We start from the raw sequence: 23,649 nt of genomic DNA, 5'->3' as shown, positions 1-23,649 counted from the left end.
CACTGCATCCCCCTGTCCCAGCTGGTGCTGCTGGGGCCAGCCCCACAGACCACGGCAGCAGAGCGGACACATCCGTGTTGCAGGGAGAGGGCACGCAGCCGCCTCCTGCGCCCCTCTGGCCTCCCGCTGCTGGGGAGCCCTGGTGCAGGGGACCCTGCGGCCCTGTGGTCTGCGTCAGGCTGCGAGCTGGCTCCCACCACCTTCTCCTGGAGCTGCAGAACTCTCCCAGCCACTTCTGCCTCAAGCACCCGGTGGCACACACACTCTCCCTTCCCTTCTCTTCCCCTCCAAAACCCACGCGGCCATGGGGGCAAACCACTGGCTCCCCTGAGGCGCTGGCCGGGCAGCGCCTGGGACGCGCTCCACTTCTGCTCTCTGAGCAGCCCCCGGGCATCGCCGCCAGCAGGGAGCGAGCTGGGCAGAGCCGGGCTGCCCCTGACCGCGGCAGGCGCCTGCGGGAAGGCCGGCACGGCGCGGGAGGCGCCTCCTCCCACCGGGCCGAGGCTGGAGGCGGCCCCGGGACCCCCGGACCCTCCGCCCCGCACCCGGCCCGCCCGGCAGACAGCGCCCCCCTGCGGCCGCGGGGCGCTGGGGCAGGCCCGCGCGGCTCCCCATTGGCCGACGACTCCTCTCCACGTGCCCGCTCATTGGCTGCTGCCCGGTAGCTTTTCCTGGGCGGTTGCCCCACCCTTATGCCCCGCCATTGGCTACTGCTCGAACCCCGCCCTCGGTGACGTACAGGGCGGGACACTTCTGAGTTGGTTTTTCTGGTTGGGAGCGCGCAGCCGTCTTCGGGATGTGATTGGTGCACGGGGTTCCGCCCGCTGATTGGACGTAGCTCCCGTCCCTTTTTTCCCTACGGCCTGTTCTGTCTTACGTGAGGTCAGTTCCGGTTCTCTCCCCGGGTCACGCCTCACGTGACCCGCGCCACAAGCGGCGCGGGACGCCCGCGCGCAGCCAATCCCGGCGCGCCTGGCTTCCCCCATTCAAAGTCGGCGGGCGCGGCGGCCAATCGCAGGGCGCGCCCGCCCCCGCGTGCGCTGACGGGCGTGGGGGGCGGCCAATGGGGCGCGGCGGGGCCTGGCCGGGGCGGCAGCGGCAGCGGCTGGGCTCGGCGGCGCTGCGAGGCGGTGATGGCGGAGCGGGGCGGCGGCGGCGGCGCGGGGGCCGGTGGCGGCGAGGGGGAGGCGGCGGCGGAGCGGTACGGCAGCGAGCTCAGGTACCGCGCGGCGGCGGGCGCGGGGGCGGGCTCTCGTAGGGGCTGCGGCCTGGCCCGGGCCGCCCGCCGCGGCCTTCCCGCAGCGCCGCCCGCGGGCCCGGCCTGCGCCCGGCGGGCGGCCGCCAGCGGCGGCGGGGGAGCGGGCCTGGGCGCGGCCGACGGGGCGGGGCCGGGCCGGGGCGGGCGGCCCGGCGGGAGCTTCTCTCGCCGCCTCCATTTTCTGTCCCCGCGTGCGGCCGGCGCTGGGACGGGCCCGGCGGGGGCGGCCGAGCCCTCATCGCCGGGCCGGGGCCGCCTGCCGCGGCTCCGCTCTCGGGCGTGGAGCTGGGCTGCCGGGGAGCGGCGGCGGGCGGCCGGGGCGCCTGGCGGGGTCCCCCTTGCCGGCTCCCGCCGCCAGCGCCTGCCCCTCGCGCTCTCCGCGCCGCTTGCAGGCCAGGTCAGCAGGAGCAGGGGCTGCCCCTGCGGTCTGGGTGCTGAGCTGCGTGTGTGTTGCCGTTCACCTTCTCATAACCTTTGTTTTTTTCAATTTTGAGTCATCATGCCAACATTGGTATTGCACTGGCACTAAATGGTGGGCAAAATTGTTTTCCTGAGAGCAGCAGAAGAGCGTTTGTTGGTTCCAAAGGTGAACGTTTTTTTCTATATATACATTTACAAAGCTCCCTGTGTAGAGGGTTGGGGGGCACAGCGGGTTTAGTGCGATGGTCAGAGTTCAAATCCTACCATAGGTCACAAATGCGAAGGAGGTAGATAGTCCTGACAGACACTCGTACTACAGAATAATTGAAACCCTTGGCACGATTGACAGCCGTTGTTTGAGAAGTCTAGGAAGTATGTGCAGACAGGAATGTTGAAGGAGCTTTGGCAGATCTGGATGTGCTTCCGCAATGCCTGCCTACCCTGATCCCAGCTCTAGCTTATTCATTTCCATGAGTGAAAATTAACAATTGAGGACTAACGAACTTGAATTGCAAAGGGGAAGAAACTATTGAAGTAGTTGCACACTTAACTTTGTTTGTTCAAACTTGGCATTTTTTCCACACCCTTTTGATTTTTATTAGGGTTTTTCCCTGTTTATTGTAAGAATGGATTTTCCTACAGCTAAGCAGCCAAAGAAAATAAACTTTGTTTCCCTTTGGCCTTATCCACAGAATGGCTCAGCAGCAAGCACTGAGATTTCGTGGCCCAGCTCCCCCACCAAACGCAGTCATGAGAGGCCCACCGCCTCTCATGCGACCACCTCCACCTTTTGGTATGATGCGAGGTCCTCCACCACCACCTCGCCCCCCTTTTGGACGTCCTCCATTTGATCCAAACATGCCTCCGATGCCACCTCCAGGAGGGATTCCTCCACCAATGGGACCTCCACATTTACAGGTAAAGAATGGGAGATTCTCGTGGTTTGTTGAGTTGGGATTTAGGGTTTGTTTTCATGTGTGGAAATAATAAGAGAAGAGACATTAAAATGGATAAAAAAAATAGCAGGGCATGACGAAAACATAAGGCTTGTGCATGGTATTATAAAACTAATGCATACTTGTGGTATGTAAATGCAACTTCTGTTTAGCTCCTTGAGGCAATTCTAAATTAATCAATTACGCAGTTAGGATACGCTCACCAATAGAGTTTTTACTAAAACCTGACTTCATGTTGGTGCCCTGTGGCCGTGCAGAATGTAGGATTCGGCTGTGCTGATTTCTGAACGCCTCAAAGCAGGCGTGTGAAGTACGCGTCAGCATTCTAGGGTTATCTTGGTTCTGCCTGTATTCACTTAGTGAGGTAATGATGGATGGGCGTGAAGACTGACAGCGAAGGTGCAGCTGAATTCCACGTGGGTTCCAGCATGAGCCACACCTGCCATCGCTGCGGTCGTTTATTATTACTGATCACCAAGGGATTGGTTAGGTGGGCAGGTAGCAATTCTGAGAAAAAGGTATATAATCAGTGACCAGATATGTTTTGCTTCAGCACTGTGCTCAGGAGGATGCATTGTAAGTAACGCACCAGAAAATGTCAATGCACTGACAGAGAAAAATTTAACATTTGGGAAAAAACCTAAGAGTAGGCTCAGTGTTTGACTGGAGCAGCTGCAGGCGGTCCTTGTGCTGACATAAGTTTACTCTTGGCAGAGAGCGAATGCTCTTTATCTTATGTTTATTGTTGTTGTGTTTTGTTTGTTTTTTTTAAAACTTACAGCATTCCTAGCACCTACAGGGATAGTATGAGCCTGTGGGGCTCAAGTAAGGTAGATGTCTGTCTGTGGTGTATGTTTAAGTTCTTTTGCCTAGTTTTCAGGGACTCGGGCAGTTTGAAAGGTGCAACACATTTGTGAATAAGAAATGTATTGTTTTAATAGCATTGTGGGAGTACAGTGCTATTGGGGCAGTATAATTACTGTGTGGGACTGCAGGCGGGCCTATAAAGAGGTGAATAGTACTACGTGGTTTATAAATAATGGTTTAAATCCACTATTTGTAATAGAATAGTGAAAACTTTAGTGCTGTGAAATTTATTTTAAAATGTAAGGATGTGGGCAAGATGGAAAGAGAACATGCTGACATGGGTTATTTCATGGTATTTTAGGCCCCGCTTTGCATATGTTTTTTGGCAGCAGGGCTATGGGAGCTTTTTTCCACATTACTCTTAATGCAGATTGGTTCACTGTATAGCTCTGCAGACGGCTTTGTGTGAAATGGAGGGAGTGGTATGAGAGGAAGCAAAGAAGCAGCAAGAGCAGGAACAAGGACTTAAGCTGGACTTCATCTGAAATGAACTAACATCAAATTGTAGTTCAATTTGGTGTGCTGTCATCATCCCGAAACAGTGCATGTTTTCCATAGCAGTTTTCCCTCCATCTTCTCAAACATAAAGCGTGTTGTTAGAACTCAGAGTGCTCAGGGAGGTGTTAAGTAGCTATTCATTTCATTGAAAAGTTCTCAGCTGAACAAAAGTCCTGTGGAATTGAAGACTGAAACAGTAAGTTTGAGGGATGTAAACAGCCCCGCTCACCTCGTTGAATGTCATCTTTTCTCTTCCTTTCATTCAGTACTAGGGGCCTTGTTCTATGGTAGGTTTTCATGCTCAGCTTAAGTTTATTTAAAACTATTTCCACCTACTGCACCTTTGTTCTAGTGCTTTATGATCCCATTTTCACTCTTAGTGTTAATATTCATGTGTTAATATTCATGTGCCCATGCATTACCTTGAAAGCTCTGAAGCAATGAAGAGTGTCAGAGTGTGCAGTGGAAGTCGGACTGAGGGGAGAAGAGGACCTTGCTTCCTTCTTGCAGTTTCAAGAATCAGCCAGAGTTAATTTGAAGCCGCAAGCTTAGCTGCTGATGTCTCCTTGATTTATACGTTTGATTTATATTCTGAATGTGCTTCAGCTCTCAGCTGTTACATCATAGCTGTTTTGTCATGCCATGCAGTAAGCATGTCTTTTACAACTCATTACCATACATGGAATCCATGCACCAAACATGTCTAAATTTTTATGCCATGTCAGCACTGTGCTCTGCTTTGCACCGAATATTTGGTTTTTCGCTTCTCATCCTGCTTCTGGTGCAAGGGGAGACACGATGTTGAAAGGTCCTGTGGTAGAAATGGAGGAGAGGGTGTGCTTAGAGTGGAGCTGAAGGGCGTTCTGGATCCCCTGGCTGTACACCTGGCATCCCCTCCTCGCTCCCAGGACTGCCCTGGAACAGGCTAACCCCCACCCTTTTTTTTTTTTTTTTTCCGGAAAGCAGCAACAGCAGGCAAAAGTGAGCTCTACTGGATTCTTTTTACAGGTTGTAGAGCAGTAAAGAGAAAGATCATCTCGTGGCCAGATGGTGGAGCTGTGGAGAAGAAATAAGGAAGGAAAGAAAGGCTATAGTTACCTTAATGGCTTTTTGTTTTTGTGACACTGGATTTCCTGCACACATCCTAGCTTCAGCAGAGCCCTAGTCTTGCTGCACGTGTGCGTTTCATTCTTGGGCCTGTCAGTTATGAGTGCAGAGCTAGAAGGTTTTTACCAGTGAGCTGTCTTGGTATTGCCTTTGTGAAGAGGAAATCTTCTCCATCACAAGTTCATTTAGAACTGGAGTGATGGAGGTAATTAGGTCGGTTGTAGGTGTATGCAGAATAAGTTAAAGAACTTGGTGGATTTTGTCGACTGTCTTTTTTATAGGGAAGTATTCACTATACTTGTTATGCACAGGAAATTTCAGAACAGTCCAAATAAACAAGCAGAATAAAAGAAGTTAATGTACCTTGAATTAGAAAGCAAGCATTCAGGCTTTCTGGTAACAGTGGTGTGCAGCGCAGTTCTGGATTTCTTCTGATGATGCAATAATGAAAATTGATGTAATATCAAATGCAATTTGATATTTTTCTTTTTTTTTTTTTTTTTAAATTAGCACTAGTTAGAATTTTAGTTAATGAGAAATCGAGACGTATAATGGATTGTAATGAAATCCGGTGCTCTGCTCTGCTAATAAATTGGATGCTTGCTTCTAATTTTTTTTTTTAATATTTTTTCACTGGGAGGGTCATTGTGTAACTGTTTAGTGCTATATTTGATTCACAGCTGGGGATGCCTGAGTTATTCAGGAACAGTTCTTCTGTTCTTTCTCTTTCTTGCATTGGGATATTTTTGCCTTTTCAGGAGAGGAGTTTTCTCTCACCCCACTTTTTTTCATGCCACTTTTTTCTGATGCTTTGCGTTTATGTTAGCATCTTGGAAGTGAAATGCTTACTGCAGCGGTTCTGCCGTAGGTGGTGGCTTGTCAGGAAGCGCATTCTCTGAGCTGGTAGCATTAGGTTGTTAAAGGAGCTCTCAAGACTGGTGGAGTTAACCTTACTGTAGTTGTACTCTCTGTTGGTGCTCTAATAAAGGAAAACTCTGCTTGAAAATTGTATTATTATTATTATCGTCATCATTATTATTGTTATTATATGCCTTTAGAGACCACCATTTATGCCTCCTCCCATGGGTAGCATGCCACCACCTCCTGGTATGATGTTCCCCCCAGGAATGCCACCTGTCACTGCCCCTGGAACACCAGCAATGCCCCCAGCTGAAGAGATATGGGTAGAAAACAAAACTCCAGATGGCAAGGTAAGACAGTTACCAGAAACAACAAAGTAATGAGTGTTTACTGCTGTTGTGAGCATGTTGTCGTACACAGTCTTGCACTGTGGTAAAATCCAATGCTCTTGTCTATCCTCTTATTAATTATTTTTAAAACAGGAGGAGCCGGACCATTTATAAATGCTCCTCCTTCAGATAAGCAGTTGTTTGATGGTGACATTCTTAACTTGTAGGTCTATTTCTATAATGCGCGTACACGTGAGTCAGCGTGGACTAAGCCAGATGGGGTCAAAGTTATTCAGCAGTCGGAGTTGACACCGATGCTGGCTGCGCAAGCGCAGGCCCAGGCACAAGCGCAGGCCCAGGCACAAGCAGTAGGTGCCTCCACACCGACCACCAGTAGTCCTGCATCTGCAGCATCTCCATCCACGTCCTCGAGTACTCAGTCCTCTACAACCTCTACCACAACCACAGCCACTTCAGTTTCACAGACGATTTCCAGTGAGTAACTGAGGGTTTCTCAAGCTTTGTGATGGTGGGGATGCTGCTTTGGGGAATTACTGCAGCAAAAACGTGGTATCCAGGAGGAAGTTGTTTCAACATAAAGTGGAGCATGAGTTTAAAATACAGTATTTAATCCAGAAGAACCTTGCATGCGAACCTTTGGTTTTTTTTTTTTCCCCCCACTCTGAAAGAGTTACTCCAGGAGAGTAATACTAGATCAGTATGCAACCCTTTTTCTTTAGGTCTTTGTATATTTTTCTTCTGCTGTTATCACATCATCTCAAAGCTATTATGGGTCCATTTCCTTTTGACTATAGATAAAGCTAAATTGTTTTTAAAAGTATCTCACAAGAAAAGTTAATCTGAGGTAGGAGTTATAGTTGTAGCAATTTCCCCTTTGTTTCCAAAATGGCATCTGTTGCTTTAAGAGGCTGGATCTTTGAGTGCTGCTCCTGGGCTGCGGAGAAGTGGTTGATTGCAGAGTAGAGCTGCTTCTGGTGTATAACTTTTATTAGCGTTATTCTTCTGACTAAGCCTCCTAAGTTCCCATTTGCTAGAGTTGCACAAAAGAGGAAAAAGAAAGTCCTTAGAGCCATTATTGTTCACTCATGACCTTTGAATAATAGTCTGAAGATTACTGCTGTTTACATGGGCTGAGCCTTTGCTTTTAAAAGGATTTGCCAATTGAGGGAACCTCAAGAGGAAAGAGAACTGAATTTATACAGCGTGCACGTAATGCATGTTACACATAGTATCTGCATATAATGTAAATAGTATGATTTATACTATACTTTGGCATATACATGCTAACAAAGTGCCTCTAGTGCAGAGCACCTATATAGAGATGTATCTTATGTACTATTTGCGCATGAGTGTGTCACCGGCAAACAATGAGTAAGATAAACAAAGCAAGGAACGCTTGTTAAGGAACAGTTTGGTTAGTGTTACTGTCTACGTGCAGGGCTACCGAAAGCAGAACACTTAGCTGATCAGGAATCCTATTGTTTGACAGTCTTGATCATTGTGTGCACTGGGTCAGGCCAAAGAGTATGCAGAAGATGAGCGATTGCTGAACTGTTCTAGCTCCAGCTGTAGTGTATAGTTACATCCCCTGAAATTATTTCATCTTTTTCCTGTAACAGGTGAGACAAGTCAAGCTTAACTCACCATTTAACCCAAACTTTAGAGATCTGAGTATGAAAGGGAGTCAAATTTAGGTAACCCTCAAATTGTGCTTTCAGTTAACACTGGAGGGAGGACAGATCATTAGCGTAGCAAATAATTTGTATTGCTCAAAGCATTTTAGGGCTTTTATTTAATTTGAAAGGTAACTTAGTACTGCATTCAGCTGATTTGTTGAAATATGTTCTACTCTAACCATTTTGCTGAGTGACAAGAATCAGGTAGGAGATGAATGTTAGCTTCTGGCCTAATGCCAGGCTTTTGAGAACTGATCCTACTTTTGGAATAGCACTTTGTGCACCTTCTCTGAAGCAAAATTTCCTAATATCGAATGCTGAGAGTCTGTTCCACTTCTACCTGTTCTACCTGCTAAACTTTGTCTTTGCTTTCAAGAACTGTTACTGTTGGTGTCTGTGCCTAGGTGATAAAATTTTATCATTTAAAATAATTTTATAACTCTCAGACTTGGCCTGTAAAAAAACTTGGGACTTCTGGCTGAGCTTCATTCTTGTCTGGTACTGATTTGACTTAGGCCTTAAAACAAATCACATACTGACTGTCTGCTCTGTTTCCCTAAAGTTTAGGCAGTGCTAAGAACTTTCACCCTTTCTGATACACTTAACAATGGATCAAAAATCTTTATTTAAATTTGTTAATACTGGTACATTATTGGGAATGCTTCTGGTAGTCATTAAATACTGAAGAAAATGCACAGTGTGTCCATATATAATATGGTCATAAGTTGGTGTGGTTTCTTTTTTTTTTTTTTTTTTTTAAAATAGCTCATTTTTACAACAGTTTCTCCTCCCCTCCACCAAATCTTACAGTGTAAATTTGCAAGGCTGGTCAATGAGTTTAATCAGTCACGTCTCTAGTTCCTGTTTGCCAGTGCTTTGATGCACAGCATTATTTATTCTCGGTTAAGTGCTGATTTCAGTCATGCTGCAAGGATTATGGAATTGAATGCTAATGGTGTATTTTCCCACTGGGAGGCACTGAAGACCAAGAAAGTTCTTGCAGCTTCTGAACAAAAGTACTTTCCTTTTCCTTGCTTATTTACACTTTTTTTTATTGATATTTTTCCATTCTTGGATCACAGCTTAGTAAACATAGTTTTAGACAGACTGTTGTTATGCACATGCTGCTGCCATTATTGTTAAAAAGCAGAACCATTTAACATAAGAACAATCTTTTTCCATTTGAAATTCTCTGTAACATTCCCTTTCTATTTTTCTGAACAGGGTTACAGAGGCTATATTTGTCCTTTGGTACACCCTTGCTATTGCTGTAGAGATTTGTTAGGTGTAAAGAATGGGACAAAGTAAAATTTGAAATTGACTTTCTTTGTGAATATTTAATGTTACAGAGAAGGCAAAGGTTTTTTTTGTCCAAGAGTGTCTTCCTGCTGATTAAATCTAAGCATATCTGCTTGCATAACATCTGTTGGGAAACAGAGAGCCAGTATGTTTGCAGCAAATATATTGTAGTGTCTAAGATACAAGGTGTTCTTTGTTTTTTTTTATCAGCACCTACCACACAAGACCAGACCCCGAGTTCGGGTGTTTCAGTTGCCACACCATCAGTCAGTGTTTCAACCTCTGCTCCTTCTGCTACACCTGTGCAGACTGTACCCCAGCCAGTCCCACAGACATTGCCTCCTGCAGTTCCTCATGCAGTACCTCAACCAACTGCAGCAATTCCTGCTTTTCCACCAGTAATGGTACCTCCATTTCGTGTCCCCCTTCCTGGCATGCCTATTCCACTTCCAGGTAAATTGGCGAACTGTAATTGTCTTGTCCGCTACATGTCCATGTTGTCAATTTGTTTGCACTCATGTGTCCACTGTGTACGGAACTTGCCTGAATCCTCTCCACTCAGAGTATTTTTGAAAGAATTCAGGGTTAGCAGACAGACTTTTTAATTAACAAAGAACATGAAATTTTTTTTGACTTCTAGTTCTTTGATATACATATTGGAAAACAGCTGCATTTAAACATGTAAATCTCATTCTTTTAGATGATAGGAAAACATAAGAATTGCACTAAACACTTAATCTCATGGCACATGTCTATCTTATCATCCTATTTAAAAAAAAGTGAGCTTCTGGACAGAATCCATATGTGACTGAGAATATTGTAGCACTCTTTTTTACTAATTGCAATATAGCTATAATTTTTTTTTTATGTGCTTGATTTAGACCTTAAGTCTTGTGCATAAATATTTATTAGGACATGGATTATAGCTGAAAGAAATTAAAAGAAAATAATATATTTATAAGCAGGAAAGATTACCATTCAAATGCATTACCCCTGAAAGGTGTTAGGCGTTTCCAGTTCTCTTGGCTTGCAACTATCAAGTATGACGCTGAATGCTTACGCAAAATGTTGAGGTTTAAACTGAGGACCATAATGAAGGCATTCAAGATGCTATGGTATTATTCATAGGCTTTAGATGTAAAAACTATTGAGAAGAAATCTTAGAGGGCAGCCCGCTGGTTCCTGGGTAAATAATATTTTCTTAAGTGTTTATAATATATTTAGATACTTAAGGAACTAATTTTAGGCTGGCAAAATTTTGGACTCGACTAATGTTTGTAATTGCTGCAGAGGTCCTCCTAAGAGGTCGCTAAAGCCACTCATTGCTTAAATACCATGTTTCAGTTTGCATGGATACAGTTGAGTTCCTGTTCTAGTACAAAAGTAATTAATGTTTTTTCAGTGTGCAGTAGCCCTAAATATATACCAAGAGCTGATGATTTCTGTTGCAAAGGAAGGTTTGAGACTGCAGTTGTATTGGATACAAGTTAGTTTCTGATTAGGAATTACAAAGAAGCAGCTCTCAGCGGCATCCTCATATTTTAGGCTCTGTACAAGCTGAGTGCGGTGCCTTCTTTCCTGCTGTCCTTTTAACACATTGACCCAGTACATATGAAGGGAGGCCTTTACCTTCCGTCAAACTGGTTGGATGAAAAGTAATCCTTTGTAACACTTCTTTGATAAAGGATATAAGCATCAAAGTAGTTAAAATGGGTATTAGTTCTGCTGACTAGGAGAGGACCAACTTTTAGTTGCCTCTGCTATTAGGATAGTCTTCTAAAATAACTCGGTGAAGCTACTTTAATCTGTAATTTGCTTGAAAAGGAAATTGCAGTGTAGTACTCATTGTTTTAAGACAGGAAAAAAATACTGTGCTGAACATGATATTCAAGGCTGAACAAAAAATGGGTAAAGGATAGAGGAGAATTCTGATGTCTGTATATTTGTGAGGTTTGGAAGAACAATAAAAAGGGTTAAGCCTTAAAGATGATTAGCTGAATGTCCTTAACTGCAATTTCTGACATTGCCAGCAAGGGATCAGCATAGAGTGAAGGGTCCGTACATACCTTTGCAGGATATAATCATCTACTCAAGTGTGAACTGTCAGGTGAAATGTGGATGGTCAAAGTGGTAGGGAAGAGTGCCAGTGAAAATGGACACCGGCGTGTGCGCTGGGGCTGGTTTTTTTCATAAGCTCTCAGTCAAAAAGTTTTGTGAGTAATGCAATACAGAAGGAAAGACAGAGCAAGAACATAGATTTTCTCCTTCTTAAACTCGTTTTTGAAAATTATTTTTTTCAGAACTTTCCTGGTAGCAAGTCTTAGATCTGGCTGCTTCTGTTCTCACAGTGAGATGAGCCTTTTGGGTGGAACCCATAATACATAGGAAGGATACCTAGCCGTAAAGTGCGTGCTTCCACTAACGAGTCTAATCTGTCATTTGCCTGACTACAGAATAAAATCAGTCTACTTCTTTCAGCTAATTCTGGCTTGAGTTGGTTGTAATGGTTTATAAACACTATAAAAGAAAAGGAAACCTTTATAATATTTTACAGTAACAAGAAACTAAAGAGAAGTCAAAATGACTTCATGGCAGTATAAGGTGAAGTCAAAAAGGCTTATGAAGTTTTACTGTATAGATGTTTGGAGCTTTCAGCTAGGTATAATATCAGCCAGATTGCTTTCAAGTTACAGAGACAGAGCTGAACAATACCACTGTCAACTGATTTCAAAGTTAATCTCTGTATTATACTATAGTAAGACGGAACAATGGAAGAGTTGATTAGTGATATTTCGTAATCTCAGATCTTAAAAAGTAAGTCTGCTTTCTCTTAATTCATACGTTAAAAGTTAGTTGTATGTTTGAGAATGAACTTGGCAGAGGAAACAGCTTGGGTATTTGCTAAGTCTTATCTGCGCTGCAGTATCTCTAATTTCAGTGATCCCGCAGATGGCATTATTTATACTGACCCAGTTTTAAGACATGCTGTAACTTCCTTAACAAAACGAATTTTCAGATTCATTTTCAAGTACATAACGTGACACACCCCCCTCAAAATTTAGACAAACACTTCATTCAGTGCTGTTTGACTCAATGTTTTTGTGTCTCAATTCATGCTTTTTTTTATAAAACTAGTTTTGGATTCTTTCATTGAAATTATTATTAAAGAACATTACAATTCCGTCTTCTCAGAAATATTTTTTAAAATAAATTGGCAGCATTTTTATATGCTTTCCGTACTAGATCTCTGATGAAGAAAAATAGAAATTACTTTGGTTATAAACACAGGGGTTTAATTTCACTTTGCGCTGGAGGATTTCCAACCTCAAATGATGGAATTGAAACCATTTAAGGGGAAGTTTCTGAATTATCTCAGTTTCTCAGTGTCCAGACTGGACCAGCGTGGAAAGAACTTCTACAGTTTCCTTCTGCACCCAAAAATGAAGGTTTTTGGAAATGCGTTCCCCTTACCCCTGTCTAATTTCCTACTGAATTTTCCGTCTAATTAAAGAGGATTAGATGCTTCCCTCTTTGTGGCCTTTCTACATCATTTCTTAATGAGCTGGAGAGCAGAACAGTGCATGATGCTACCTTTTTGAGGGCTAGTTATGCTGCTTTTAGAGCATTTTTCAGCTCGTGACATCCTTAATAATGAAAAATAAAGAAAATGTTCGCTGCCACTGACCTAGTGCAGCTTTGTGTACCTCTGTTTGCAGCTTCATTGCTTTTATTTCTTTCCCCCCAACTTCTTCCACCTCCGGCCTTTCCGTAATGACCCTCATAACCTCAGCTTTCCCTCTGGGTTGAACTTGGCTTTCACCCTGCCGCGCCTTGCTAGTCTGACTAGTTCAAATCTGTCCTTCTACTCTTACCACTGCTTTCTAAATGCAGCAGCAGACTGAAAATAGCAAAGACCGTTAGTTTCACTTTGTTGCTGCTCCTCTGATGGATCTGTCTGAGCAAAGGCTGTCAGTGGAAAACAGCACCATTAGTAGAATATTTTCCCATGGTACTGCCCTACAAGGAGAGCTGAGTTCCCCCTTGAATGAACTTAAACCCCTGAGTCTTCATTGAAATATCTTTTTTCTTTTTAATGACATCCCAATAATTTGCTAAACAGCTGTTTAATGTAGGCAGAAACTGTTGCTGCAGCTTAAATTAGTTTTACATTTGATCTGGCATAAAATGTTGGAGCAAAAATGATTCACATTTTCTTGCCGGGAGGCTTTCTCTTTGCCAGCTGAAAATGGCATTCCAAATTGTAGCAGGAAATCTGTAGCGTCCAGACTCCCAGTGGTAGCTGACATACAATGGCAGCTTTCCAACATGCTTGCTTATCCATTTTACAGGTGTAGCAATGATGCAAATAGTCAGCTGCCCGTATGTAAAGACAGTCGCTACCACCAAGACCGGTAATTTTCAAAACCATCTTAGTTCGTTTTGTCTGTAAGTTGGCATGGTAGTGAATGTTGTTGTTTATCTTTTATTTATTTATTTGCTTCCCCAATTGAATGAATATATATACTTTCTTTTCAAAACCAGTATAAATGCAAATATCGTATTTGGCCAGGAAATAACTTTCCCAAATAACTGTTAGTGTTAGCTTATTCTATACAAAAAACCCAATACAGTTTTCTGTAATCATTGAGTTCTGTAATAATTGTGAACCTCTTCATGCCCATACTTCTTAGTTATTAGTTTCTTGTGTGTGGATTTTTGTTTTTCCTACTTCCACATGTATAGTGACATGATTGTGCTCGCATGTTGGTGTGCGTGTATGTGCGTCTTAGTATAAATTTTCATTTTTCAAATTGTGGATTTAAGAAAAGTCACTTACTGAGAATACTTTATGGCAATGTGTAATGTGTGCTTTTCCATTATTTAAAAAGATAGACTTTTTCATATAAATGTTAAAAGCTCAAAATTATGATCTTGTAGTTTTAGTACTATCCAATTTGTTTTTCTAGAACTTGTCGCTCAAAATATGTTCAATATATCCATTTTGTTGGGATGAGTAGAGAAGTAAGAGGATAATGTAACATTTTGGCTTTCTTATCTTTGGATATTTACTTCCCATTTTGCTTTAGGATGTGAATAAAATGTTTTTTCCAATCGGTCTTCAGTATTAAACAAAATCTGAAATTATTTCATTCTCATCAGTTTTTATTCAAGGCTCTGAATTAATGTTAATTTTTTTTAAGTCAGGATTTAAGATTTATCAGAGTTCTGCTCCGTATTATATGGCTCGAATTCAAGCCACTGTTGTCTTTTTTTTCAAGAGCAATAGGAATATCTCTTAAAATGACAGCATAATTAAACAGTGAAGTAGATTTTTTTTTTTAAATAATTATTTACTATAGAGATCTAATAAGGCTTTTTTAATAAATAGAGCACTTATTTGCTTTAATACTTCAAAATTGTCTAAAAACTAACAAGCTTTGTGCTGTGCAGAATTACACATTACTCTAATTAAAATAAAAAGCTATCTAATTTGCCTGGTAATATGGGCATTACTGATTGTAAAACACAGTGAGGAAATTTAGTAACAATGCATTGCTTTCCGTTTAATTTTTAAAACAATCTTTATATTTATTTATATAAGTTGATTATTTGTAAATTAAGTCAGTGAAGTGCTAGGTTTTGGTTCTTCGGTACTTCATTGTCACTTACTGTTTTCTTTGCTTTTTTCTTTTCTTTTTTTTCTTTTTTTCTTTTTTTTTTCCTTTTTTCTTCTTTACGCAGGTGTCTTGCCAGGCATGGCCCCTCCCATTGTACCTATGATCCATCCTCAGGTTGCTATTGCCGCTTCACCTGCTACGTTGGCTGGAGCAACAGCAGTCTCTGAGTGGACAGAGTACAAAACAGCAGATGGAAAGACTTACTATTATAACAATAGGACTTTGGAGTCAACGTGGGAAAAACCCCAAGAACTGAAAGAAAAAGGTACTCTTTTTTTTTTTTTTTTTTTTTAAATACAGCTGTATACTAGGCAAAATTGCTTAGACTATTAACGGCTGTATTTGAAAATGTGGACGAGAACATTTCTAATCCCTTATCTCCTTTAAGAATATTTTTAAATCCTGATTATAAGTATCTATTTGAGTTGCTCTTGAGTCTGCAAGTTACAGTTTCTTTGTTTCCCACTGTATTGTAAGAGTTTTTGGTTCTAGAGTTGCTTCCAAATCTGTGACACTTGGGTAAATGTGTGTTTCCACTCCAGTAGAAAGTAAGTACTTTACGTACTGACGAGTTTGAGAAGATCCCAACTGCAGAAAGATAGAGAGTGAGGGAAAAATTCAGTTATTCTCAAGACTGTAAAGCAGGGAAGAATGAAGATCATTGAAATGCTAAATTTCGGATCTTCAAAACCTAAGTATATAAACAGATTTGGAATATGAGGAAAAAATAAATTACTTCCTCCTGTCCACATCCCTAAGTCGTATTCTGGTCATATTCTGTGGCTTGTGTTTATTTGAATCCACATTACATCCATGGGTGTTGTTATATAGGAGGGAAGTTGTTCTTGTATCATAAATAAGGAAGAAGGGGCAAAAATCTTGTGGCTTTTATTCAGTTTATAAAGTCTTTTAGGAAAACAAATCCAGTCGGACCCAAATAGTTCTTCCTTTTATTGTCTGCTGAATTTTTCAGTTACAAGAAATCTTTGTTTAGACAAATTCAGAACACTTACGTAGTTAGCTAGTTTACTTAATAGCCATCTTCCTAATAATTCATGTTTAAATAATAGGTTCTTGTTTTTACTGAGGTGAAGACATCTAAGGCAGCAAATACCAATTTTGCTGAGTAAAGATTATACATTTTGTAATGTTTTTTAAGTGGGGACAGAGCAATCCTCAGATGATTCTCTGTGAATTTTCTCTAATTTTTTTTGTCAATAGCATTTCAAATCTGAAAGTGGTCTTCAGTGTTGCACTGTTTGTTGCAATTGTTGGTTGATATTTTTATTGGTGTTTCAGCTATTTCTGTTGGTACACTTTAGTTAGTTTTTTAATATAATAGGCTGCCTTACGATATTTCCTTTTCCAGTTCCAAGTTGATCTTGGTGCAGGAGATAATCATGTCTTTATAAGCAGACACTGTAAAGCCCAAGAAGGACAGAAAGTGGTGAAAATACATGGAAAAAAAGTTTTGTTTTGCTGTTGTGCTTGGAAAATCATACTGATAAAAATAAATCTGTTGTGGTTCTATAACGGTTTCTTAATAATACTAAGGAAAATTCTATCTTTATTTAGAAAAAATGGAAGAGAAGATTAAAGAGCCAATTAAAGAACCTACGGAGGAGCCTTTACCAATGGAGACAGAAGAAGAAGAGCCAAAAGAAGAACCTATAAAAGAACTTATAAAGGAGGTAAAAGACCTTGCAACCAAATAGTCAGTATCGCCATTTTGAATCCTACATCCTACAGGTGTGGATGCATCTGTAGACCAGGCATATTGACAGGAGACATGGTTAGTAATTTGAGTTCTTAAATTCCTGGGGTGATTTTGAAAGCCTTCCTTTTTGGACTCATAGCTTTTTTTTTTTCCTTTTTTTTTTAACATAAGGAAAAAAGGACATTTGAAAGAAAAATACAGAGTATGCGAGTTAAGAAATTAGTAAGAACATGGAAAAAAGTTAGCTAATTACATGGACATGATGTTCTCACACTGATTGTAAGGTGTTCAGAAAAATGAAACTTGTCCTGAATGTTTGAAATCTTTAAATTAATAGCTTTTCCTCTATTTCTTTACTTCTTTATTTTGAACAATTTTGAAACAAAGCACATGTTCTCCATGTGCTCTAACTGGTAACTTTGGTCTGTTAGGAACACATGTCCTAGAAAATGTCTGTAGTGTTTACATTGCAGTAAACAAAATTAACTTTTTTCTTGTAAGGCATTTTGTCATGCTGAGAAAGCATAGCTCTTGAAGATGCTAAGGTGTTTGAATAAAAATTAAAGCTTTTATACCGATTTCTGTGAACTTCAATGTAGCTTAGTAGGCAAAAGCACAGAATTCAGTTGCTGTTTTTTATTACCACTCTGCCCTGTTTACGTTTGAGATAGTTGCTAGTTTGCTTATTTTTTTTACAAAGGTTATTGCAGATCTTTGACTGTTTTGTACTACATGTCTCATTTTCAAGTAAATTAATTTTAAGAATAAATCGAAATTTCTTTGTGAGAAACTACACCCTTGCCCCTGTATTCAGGCCTTGATTCAAGGATTCATGCAGATCTAGGAAGGCATTTAAATAAGGTTTCATTGAAGTCAAAGTTAACTAAACACTTAGAGGTTTTCTGAATTGAGATTTTTGAATAGCAGTTACTGTCTGTGTGTTGAAATTCCAATGCTTCTGTTTTAAGCATGGATGAAGTGTAATTGTGAGCTGTTTGTTAGCATTGTTTCAAAATACATTTGCTTGTTTAAAACAAGTTAATTACTTTATAATAAATAATTAGCTAGCTGTCATTGCCTGAATCCTGTAACTTGTTTTTCCCTTGAGGAGCCAAAGGAAGAAGAAATGACTGAAGAAGAGAAGGCAGCTCAGAAGGCCAAGCCGGTTGCAACCACTCCTATTCCAGGAACCCCATGGTAGGTAGCGGTTTTCCGTGGCCTGCTGCTGTGGGACTGAAACGTCGTTTCCTGTAGCCACCAGGAAGGTCACTGGGTAGTTAGTACAAGTAACAGCGTGTGAAGATCCTGTTCTTGGTATGCTTCTGTCTCAGCTAACGTTCGATTCCTCCAGCCAGCACTGTTCACACTGTGCCAGCACGCATAATGTTCAGTGGTGTGTGTATAGCCTTTCTACCACACGCTAACTGCAGACCCATGAGGTACGTTACCAGTATAGCTTCCGTATCCCAGCCCCCTTCATCTGCCACCGATTCCTCCTGATCTAGTATGAAGTACTGGCCAAAAAAAAAATCTTTGACTTCTTTTGCCCTTATGCCTTGGGGAACGAATAGGTGCAGTTGCTGGCCAAAACAATCCTTCCCCCCTCCCCCACTTGGCATAGGCACTGATCCAGGTGCCTATGTGTATAATGTCATGATGAGGTTGCTCTTGCTGTAATATATGTAAATCATCTTCGTGTGTTTGGATGACCAAAGTAAAAATCTTACTTACGGGAAAGGGATATTGTTTTCATTTTTGCCATTTAGCCATCGATGCTTTTTAATTCTTCTTTCGAATTATCTCTGCAGTTCTTTCACCTCATAATTTATAAAATCCTGGCAAGATCATTAGGTTGCTTTTTCTTACATTTTGCGGGGCATTGAAGTGATGAGGTGTATTTTATCCCAAAATCTGATTGAGCTGTCTAAAACATTTTTCTAGAGAAGAACTGAATATACTGCAGCTCCTGATAAAAAGCATTTTTAAAATTGCATTTCAAATCTGCTAGCAGAGAAAAGCAATAATTCAGTGTCCCATTTGGACAATAGGAGTGTCTGGTAGATGTCAGTCAGTATAACCTGAATCTGTGACTGTTATGCTTGCTTCAGTCTTTGAATATGGTAACAGGTATACAGAATCAATGAAGATAAAGATAATACAAGACTTCCTGTCTGACTGTTAAATTTCTAGGTGTGTGGTGTGGACTGGTGATGAGCGTGTTTTCTTCTATAACCCTACCACTCGTCTCTCTATGTGGGACCGACCAGATGACCTAATTGGAAGAGCTGATGTGGACAAAATTATTCAAGAACCTCCTCACAAAAAAGGAATGGAAGAAGGAAAAAAACTTAGTAAGAGCCATCTTACAGCCTTCTTAAGAAGTCTGAATATAATTCATCACTTATTTTGTGTTGATTTCCAAAGCTAGTAACATTTAAATAAGTGAGAGAAATGTAGGGGCATATTGAAAAATGTATGATGCTTTGGAATTTAAGAAGGCTAGTGGGAATGCAGATGTGTAGAGTCCTTTGGGGGAAAAAACAGTCTATTGAAGAAAGTAGATACTAACAAGGTTAATTTTTTTTCTAAATGCCAACAGGCTGAAAACCCCCCACAGTTTTTACTGACTAAAAAAAGGGACTGTGTTTGTTTTATAAGCAAGAGGAATTTGGGGGCCAGAAAAGATTAATCATAATGTTCGAATGGGCTCTCACAGAAGAGGATTTAACTTAGAGAACATCAACTGGAATACAGTTTTGGAAACAGCTGCCAAGAGCAGAGAACATTCAAGAGGCTGCTGAGATGAGACTACTTTCTGGCATGAGTTCTAGTAAATGATCCTGGGATGACATGTGGGCTTGGTAGTTGGAGGAGAGCAAAGTGCAAGTAGGTAATCAGGAGATCCAAATGTGCTTCATTAGACTGTTTAGCCTGAGTTGTTTTTTCTCCCTGGAAATAAGAGGTCAGTGTTTGTAATTTTAAATACAAAGTTGGCCACAAGTCCATTAGTCCTGCCACCAAATTCCGATAGTGTTATTCTGAAAGCAACTGAAAACCGTATGTCTTCCTTTGTCAGAATACATTATTGCTGCACACATTGTCCTCTGTTTTTGTCCAAGGCTTCATTTGTGATTTACAAACTTTTCATAAAGATAAAATCTAAATTATTATTGAAATCTGTTACAGTTAGAGAAGAGCATGAATCTACAGAGGAAGCAAATGAAGATGAGCCTATTAAAATTAAAAAGCGCAAGTAAGTTTGTCTTTTCAATACTAAGTGATCTGTGTAGATAAAAAACCTCAAGTTTTCCATCTGAGCAGTGTGTATACTGTTGTATTCAGTAGAGTAGAACAGTAACTAGTAGGATTGGTGAACACAATCATGAACTTTCTACTATTTTACTTTAGCAGCTCAAGTATTTGATATTTCTCTGAGATAGCTGAAATTCGTGTATAGGGGAAATAGCATCTCCTCTGGAAATCATTCGAAATGGAAATAAATGGTATAAGTGGGTGAATCCAAGCGATATTTTGAGTGCAGTTTATCTTAAATAGTTTGCTTCTGTTGCTTGTTTATCTAGCTTTTTAATTTCTGTGCACAAGATTTTGTTGCCAAAAAATCCAGCCATCTAGATTTTCATAGTGATTACTCTGTTTTCACTCTATTACAAAGGTTTGAGAGTTTTGTTTAGGTCTTTTGATCTGTTTTTCTTATTGGAAGCGATATACGTCACTTCACTCTGTTACTTACACGCACTGTTTTAAAAGTAGTTTTACCATTTTATTTGTTACTGTGTACTCTTAGGGGTGATCATAAAGTTGTTAGCAGTTAGGATTTTGAGTTTGTTTGGGATGAAGTGCATTTGCTTTTAGTGAACATAAATCAACAAACAGCACACTTTTTTCCAGAAATGCTTTGATGGGTGAGTGTATTAATTGCGTTACAGCATTTTCTGTTGTAGTGATTGTATGGTATTCTCAATTTGAACTACCTGCCTTAGCCATAGTCTTTTCACTGGGCCTTATGGTCTTGAACAGAAGATTAGAAAATTAGTGCGGTTAATGTAAAATCTATTGCACATCTGGTGAGACCATTGAATACAACCAGAATGTGCTAACTTCTCGGAGTCATTTGTTGGCACGGAAGTTGTCGAGAATACATTGGTTCTTGAGCTCTTTCAGTATGAAAGTATTTATGTCCAAGTCTCAAAGAATGACTTTTATGATTTGTAAGCCAACACTTCTGAAGTAATCTGTTCTATCCGTTCTGTCCTGGTGTAGTTCAATTTCTAACCTACAGGGTTGACATACTACTACTCTACAGTTTTACTGTATGTTTAATTTTTTTCAGGAAAGATGATAACAAAGATATTGATTCAGAGAAGGAGGCTGCTATGGAAGCTGAAATTAAAGCCGCGAGAGAGAGAGCCATTGTCCCTCTGGAGGCTCGGATGAAACAATTCAAGGACATGCTGTTAGAAAGAGGGGTCAGAAATCAGTGTGTGTGTGTATATGTGAGAAGGGGAGAGAGGGAGGGCGAGGTTCAGGCAGAGGTCTCAGTTCTTAGCGAATTCAGAACCTGTGGTGCTTTATGTAAGGAAAACAATCTCATCCTTCCTCTGGTTAATGGATGCATTTGGTACAAGAATCCATATTTCAAAGAATGTTACAATTATAGCAAAATTTTGATTTCTAAGTAACTGAAATTAAACAGTATCAAGACAGATTTTTTTTAAAACTTTTTTTCCAAGTTAAGTAATTACCTAATTGAAAGCTGCCATTGAAAATAAATAGGACACACAAACTAGACACATCCTTAATGTTTTTGGAAATGTTTTTACAGGAGAAAAGCGGTAAGTTCCACTGTAGTCTGTATACTCTTATCCTTAAATGGGACATTTTTTGCTTTTAGTTAACTAAATTTGAAATCTGCTTGATACCAATCAGTTTTGATAGATAAATTAGGCTATTAAAATATAAATTTATATAGTAACTTTAAAAAATGGAAGTGGTTCCAGCTACCTATGCAGCTTTCCTTTAGTTTCAATAACTGGATTTTATGAGATAGTTTTAATAAAGCTTGTTTAAGATGAACTCAAACGTTTTTAAATCAATCTCTTTTGTAGCAGAACTGTTTACATTCATAACATTTAGAAAAGGTATAGAGCAGGCATGGGATATGAGAACATAGAATGTCAAGGCTTTCTTCTGATATACTTTTTTTTTTTAAATGTTACACAGTAGTAGTAATTAAGCATGTGTTATTTAAAAGTTTTCAGAGCCAATTAGCATTGAAACTTGCTATGGCAGCCTCCATCATCTATTAGTGATGAAAATTTCAGGATGAGTTTGTTTCCCTCTTTTCATCAGATATTCTATAGTTTTCAAGCAAAACTGTACGACTTCTATATATTTGAGGAAACTTAACCATTAGTTAAAATCTGACTTTTTTTAATTAAAGGTCTCTGCTTTTTCAACATGGGAGAAAGAGCTGCACAAGATAGTTTTTGATCCTCGTTACTTACTTCTCAACCCAAAAGAAAGAAAACAGGTAAAATAGAAGTCGAATTCGCTCCTCATCCAGACATAGCTACTACAGACTTTATCTAAATCCTTGATCTGTTATTTTTGTTCCTGCTAGCCTTCCAGACTAATCAGTGTTGCAGGGGGTTTTTGTTATGATTAGGGTTTGTCTGGAAATGGAAGAAGCCAGCAAGAAAAGAAGTGATAGTTTTTATTTTTCCAGATCTAATATTTTAACACAGTGAAAGTTGTATGCATACAGAGAGCTCCCAAAACATGAATGAAATGGTGAGAATCATCACTGTCTCCAAAATATTGGCATAATGAATAATTTATCTATTTATTAAAAAAAAAAACCTAAAGCACATTTTTATTGTTAAGCAAGTTCTCACTCCAGAAGCTTTTCTTCAAATGGATGTAGGGAAATGGGAAACTTCAGGAATACAGGAAGTGTCTGCTGTCTTAAACATATGGCCCCGAAAAATGTTAACATAACACGAATGTGTAAGAAACTTCTTCACGGGTCTCAGATTACATGTTTAGATACAGTACACTACCTGTTCAGCAGATTGGAGTAATTTGCATATTCAAATACAAAGAGTCCCTAACCCTTCTTTCTACCTCGTCTACGTTGGTTCTGTGGTGAGAGGAAAGGAAATAGGAGAAAAGGAAAGAAATGGGATTATACCTCCCTCTTGCCTAGAGCTTATGTGGCTTCAGGTTTGTATGTTTTATGTTGGTGACTGGTGTTTCTGTAGGTATTTGATCAGTATGTGAAAACCCGAGCAGAAGAAGAGCGCAAGGAGAAGAAAAACAAAATAATGCAGGCCAAGGAGGATTTCAAGAAAATGATGGAAGAAGCAAAGATTAATCCAAGGTAGGAGCTTCTTACTTGTTCGTATGCATAAGCTCTATTAGAATAAAGTATGTTGGGTGGTATTAGGTAGATTAACCTCTTTCAAAATGGGCAAAATCAGATATTGTTGAAATCTTCTTTTGCCTGCTTGTATTCACCTAACCCATGAAATAATAGAACTTGTGATTTATAATTATTTACATATTTTAAGTCATTTTGAAGAAATCCCCAGCATGCTGTCTGGATTGTGAGAAAGGCCTCGTGATCCACCACAAGTTTTCTTTAATAACCCTGTTACTTCTTAAGAATATTGGTAGTCTCTGAGAAGTACTAGGGAGGTTTCCTCAGTTTGGAGGGAGCTGAAGGGATGTTTTTCTGGTTACAAAGTATGTTAATAATAATATAATAGAATGTTCTGGCTGCTTTAATATAGAATTTATTACATACCCTTCACATTCAGACCTACTTGCAGTGATAATAGCCAGGTGATGACAGTGAATGTACTAACATTTAAGATTTTATTGCTAGAATTGTTTATTTCACAGCTTTCTCACATAGGGTTCATGAAATATGTGCTTATGTC

The 23,649-nt window shown here is 40.5% G+C and overlaps 1 protein-coding gene across 8 annotated transcripts in view; it reads left to right on the top strand.

Moving 5' to 3' along the window:
• The first annotated feature begins 1,122 nt into the window (after positions 1-1,122).
• Positions 1,123-23,649, top strand: part of TCERG1 (transcription elongation regulator 1) — a 34,808-nt gene continuing 12,281 nt past the window's right edge. The window contains exons 1-15 of one of the 8 annotated variants that reach the window (XM_075164442.1): positions 1,148-1,219; positions 1,753-1,844; positions 2,371-2,596; positions 6,165-6,317; positions 6,524-6,791; positions 9,503-9,745; positions 13,642-13,704; positions 15,035-15,235; positions 16,546-16,661; positions 17,796-17,884; positions 18,878-19,038; positions 19,874-19,940; positions 21,039-21,174; positions 22,149-22,238; positions 22,969-23,087. In XM_075164442.1, the coding sequence (XP_075020543.1) occupies positions 2,372-2,596; positions 6,165-6,317; positions 6,524-6,791; positions 9,503-9,745; positions 13,642-13,704; positions 15,035-15,235; positions 16,546-16,661; positions 17,796-17,884; positions 18,878-19,038; positions 19,874-19,940; positions 21,039-21,174; positions 22,149-22,238; positions 22,969-23,087 (1,931 nt within the window). In that variant the 5' untranslated portion in view covers positions 1,148-1,219; positions 1,753-1,844; position 2,371. Of the gene's footprint in view, positions 1,220-1,692; positions 1,845-2,370; positions 2,597-6,164; positions 6,318-6,523; positions 6,792-9,502; positions 9,746-13,641; positions 13,705-15,034; positions 15,236-16,545; positions 16,662-17,795; positions 17,885-18,877; positions 19,039-19,873; positions 19,941-21,038; positions 21,175-22,148; positions 22,239-22,968; positions 23,088-23,649 lie in introns of those variants that run through there. The other 7 variants (XM_075164440.1, XM_075164438.1, XM_075164444.1 and 4 more) reach the window with 7 other exon arrangements.

This window comes from Calonectris borealis, chromosome 15, assembly GCF_964195595.1.
Source record: "Calonectris borealis chromosome 15, bCalBor7.hap1.2, whole genome shotgun sequence".
Lineage (NCBI taxonomy): Eukaryota > Metazoa > Chordata > Aves > Procellariiformes > Procellariidae > Calonectris > Calonectris borealis.
Note: the sequence above shows the minus strand (reverse complement) of the source record. Positions and strands in the feature narration are given on the sequence as shown.